Here is a 3,171-nt window from a genome sequence, read left to right on the forward strand (position 1 = left end):
ATTTTTAACTTAATTAGTCTGTTCTAATAGACTCAACTTGTTTTTAACTTATAACTATATTAAATATATACAAAAATTAACTACAAAAATTATTTATTAATATAAAATATATAATATATAATAAATTATAAATATATATTTAAAATAAATTAAATTATATATATATTTATATAAAAAATATAATTAATTTATAAATTTTAATGTATAAATAATATTTTAATTAATTTATTATCATATCTAGCGACAATAATCATTGATCCAATTACCCTTAACTTAAGTAGAAGCGACATCATTGGATCTTCTCAGAAACTATTTAAGCAAATAAGGTGGTATTTATTACGGTTCTTAAAATTTATTATTTTATTATAAAAAATTAAATAATAATTTTATATTTAAAATGATAAAAATTAAAAATTTTTAAATATTTAAAATATATTATAAAAAAATTAAAAAAAATTTAAACGCTAAATTAAAGACATCATATTCGCCATAAATAAAGAAAAAATTCATTGATAACCTCCACCTAACTTAATTATTGTAGAAAAAGAATATGATAGAATATTTTTATTAGGAGTGTATAACTGTATATGATCTGGTCCGATTCGAAAATTCGGTTCGAATTCGAATATTTTTAGGAGCTAATTCGAAAATTCGGTCCGATTTTATCAGATTTAAAGTTGGGTACGGGTCTCAAAAATATATCCGGTCATTATTTAAGGCTGGATTTGAGTTAAAGCGAACCTGGTTTCACCCGACCTATATATACCTTAAAAGAACTAAAAAAGATATATATATATATATATATATAAAATTAATTTTAATATTATGTTATATTAATTATAAGTTTATTGTTTTATTTTTAATTGAATTAGAATTAAATAGATCAAAAAAAATATTAAATTAAAATTTATAAACAAATTTAAATTTAAATATAATATCAACTTTTTATAACAAATGTTTTTTTTATAAATAAGTAAATTGTAAATAAGTTTTTTTATAAATAATTTTTTTTATAAATTATTATTAAAACTTTAAAGATCTCATTTTTATTCGATTTGGACCTAATATAATTATGATAAAAAATATTTAAATTTTATTGAGTTTAAGATTGAGTTAAAGTGTAAAAAATAAACCTAATATATATTTAAAACTAAATTTAAATTAAGACAAATCCAATTTCAGGCCAACCATGTAGACTCTTGTTCTTACTTTTTATTTTCTTTAGCTAGAGACTTTATGTGCTGTATAGGTATAGCATCTTAGAATAATATATAAATTTAAATTCTTATAATATGTTTCGTATCAATTTAAAAACCCCACCATTGCAAATTCATGGATGAAGAAAGAGCAGAAGATGCAAGAACAAGAAGCATCTTGTGTAGTGGCTATGATGCAAGTCCTGGCATGGGACACTTCATCCCAATGCTAGAATTAGCCAAGAGACTCAGCCGCCACATCAATCTAACTGTCACCATCATCATCCCCTCCAGCAACCCTCCCTCCGCCGCACAAACAACCCTCCTCAGCTCCCTCCCCACCGCCATCTCACAAACCTTCCTCCCCTCAGTCTCCCTCTCTGACATCCCTTCAACCACCAACCCAGAGCTTAGCACCGCTCTCACCATCCTCCGCTCCCTTCCTTCCCTCCGCCGCACCCTCCTCTCCCTCTCCTCCACCCACCACCGTCTTGCCACATTCATCATCGACCCCTTTGGTTTAGATGCGATTGATATCGCCTCAGAGCTTCACATCCCTTCTTACCTTTACTTCCCTTCCTCTGCCATGGCCTTGTCTTTGGCTTTGCACCTTCCCTACTTGACCCAAACGGTCAAGGGAAATTTCAAAGATCTCTCTGAACCGGTCCATATTCCGGGATGCATACCGGTTCATGGAAAAGACTTGTTAGAGCCGGTTCAAGAGAGAAACAGTGAATCCTACAAATGCATGCTTCGCCTCTTGAACCGGTTCAAGATGACCCAAGGGATCATAAATAATAGCTTCTTAGAACTCGAACCGGAAACCTTTAAGGAATTGCAAAAGGGTGAACCGGGCATGATTCCAGTTTACTCGGTTGGACCGTTGGTGAACGTAGAGCAAACTAATGGGACTGCCGACAAATGTTTAACATGGTTGGATGAGCAGCCACGTGGCAGTGTTTTATTTGTATGTTTTGGTAGTGGTGGAACCATATCTAGTGCTCAAACTCATGAGCTTGCTATTGGATTAGAGAATAGTAAGCAAAGATTTTTGTGGGTTGTCAAATGTCCCGACAAAGTAGCAAATGGTGCCTTGTTCAAGACTATTAAGGTGCAAGCAGACCCTCTTGATTTCTTGCCTGAAGGGTTTGTAGAGAGAACTAGAGGAATGGGCCTTGTGGTTCCATTTTGGGCTCCACAGGCCCAAATATTGGCCCATGAATCTATTGGAGGATTCTTGACCCATTGTGGTTGGAACTCTATACTCGAGAGTATAGTTAATGGAGTTCCGATGATTGCATGGCCACTCTATGCGGAGCAAAAGATGAAAGCGGTTTTGATTACCGAAGATATTAAGGTTGCAACAAGACCAAGAATTGGTGAGAATGGGTTGGTGGAAAATGAAGAAATAACTAGGGTTGTGGAGAAGTTGATGGAAGGTGAGGAAGGGAAGAAGCTTAGTTATCGAGTGAATGAACTCAAGGATGCAGCTTCCAAAGCCCTAGGAGAAAATGGATCCTCAACAAAGCAACTTTCTCAGTTGGTTCTTATGTGGAAAACTACTCAATAGATATCAAATTATATTTATTGATGTTGATTTAATAACTTTTCCAGTATTCTTCTCTCTTTGTACAATTAATTATTTCAAGTGTTATAATATATTGCCAACTTTGGTACCATATTTTCTTGGATTTAAACATCAGAGGTGCACGACTCCGATCCACACGGGAAACATTAATTTATACAAGTTATTTTATTATATATACATATAAATCTAATAATATATTTTTTTAAAAGTAAAGTTTACGATATTAATTAATTTTTCATATAGTATCACTACAAAAAACAAGGGTTATATATAGTTACAGTTAAAACTGTGGCTAAAGTACGTATGGAAATAGTGTAGCTAATGAAAATATTCCTTTCACATGAAATTAAGATTTTAGGAATAGAGAAAATAAATGAGCAATAAATG

At 31.9% G+C, this 3,171-nt stretch overlaps 1 protein-coding gene across 1 annotated transcript; it reads left to right on the forward strand.

Moving 5' to 3' along the window:
- Positions 1 to 1,222: 1,222 nt before the first annotated feature.
- Positions 1,223 to 2,875, forward strand: LOC112744503 (UDP-glycosyltransferase 72B1). The gene has a single exon (XM_025794162.2). The coding sequence runs from the start codon at positions 1,333 to 1,335 to the stop codon at positions 2,764 to 2,766; it is 1,434 nt and encodes a 477-aa protein (XP_025649947.1). The 5' UTR covers positions 1,223 to 1,332; the 3' UTR covers positions 2,767 to 2,875.
- Positions 2,876 to 3,171: the final 296 nt, after the last annotated feature.

Source organism: Arachis hypogaea, chromosome 14 (genome assembly GCF_003086295.3).
Source record: "Arachis hypogaea cultivar Tifrunner chromosome 14, arahy.Tifrunner.gnm2.J5K5, whole genome shotgun sequence".
NCBI lineage: Eukaryota > Viridiplantae > Streptophyta > Magnoliopsida > Fabales > Fabaceae > Arachis > Arachis hypogaea.

Excerpts from the sequence above, each read along its gene's own strand:
- LOC112744503 (XM_025794162.2), top strand. The coding sequence starts at position 1,333 with ATGGATGAAGAAAGAGCAGAAGATGCAAGAACAAGAAGCATCTTGTGT.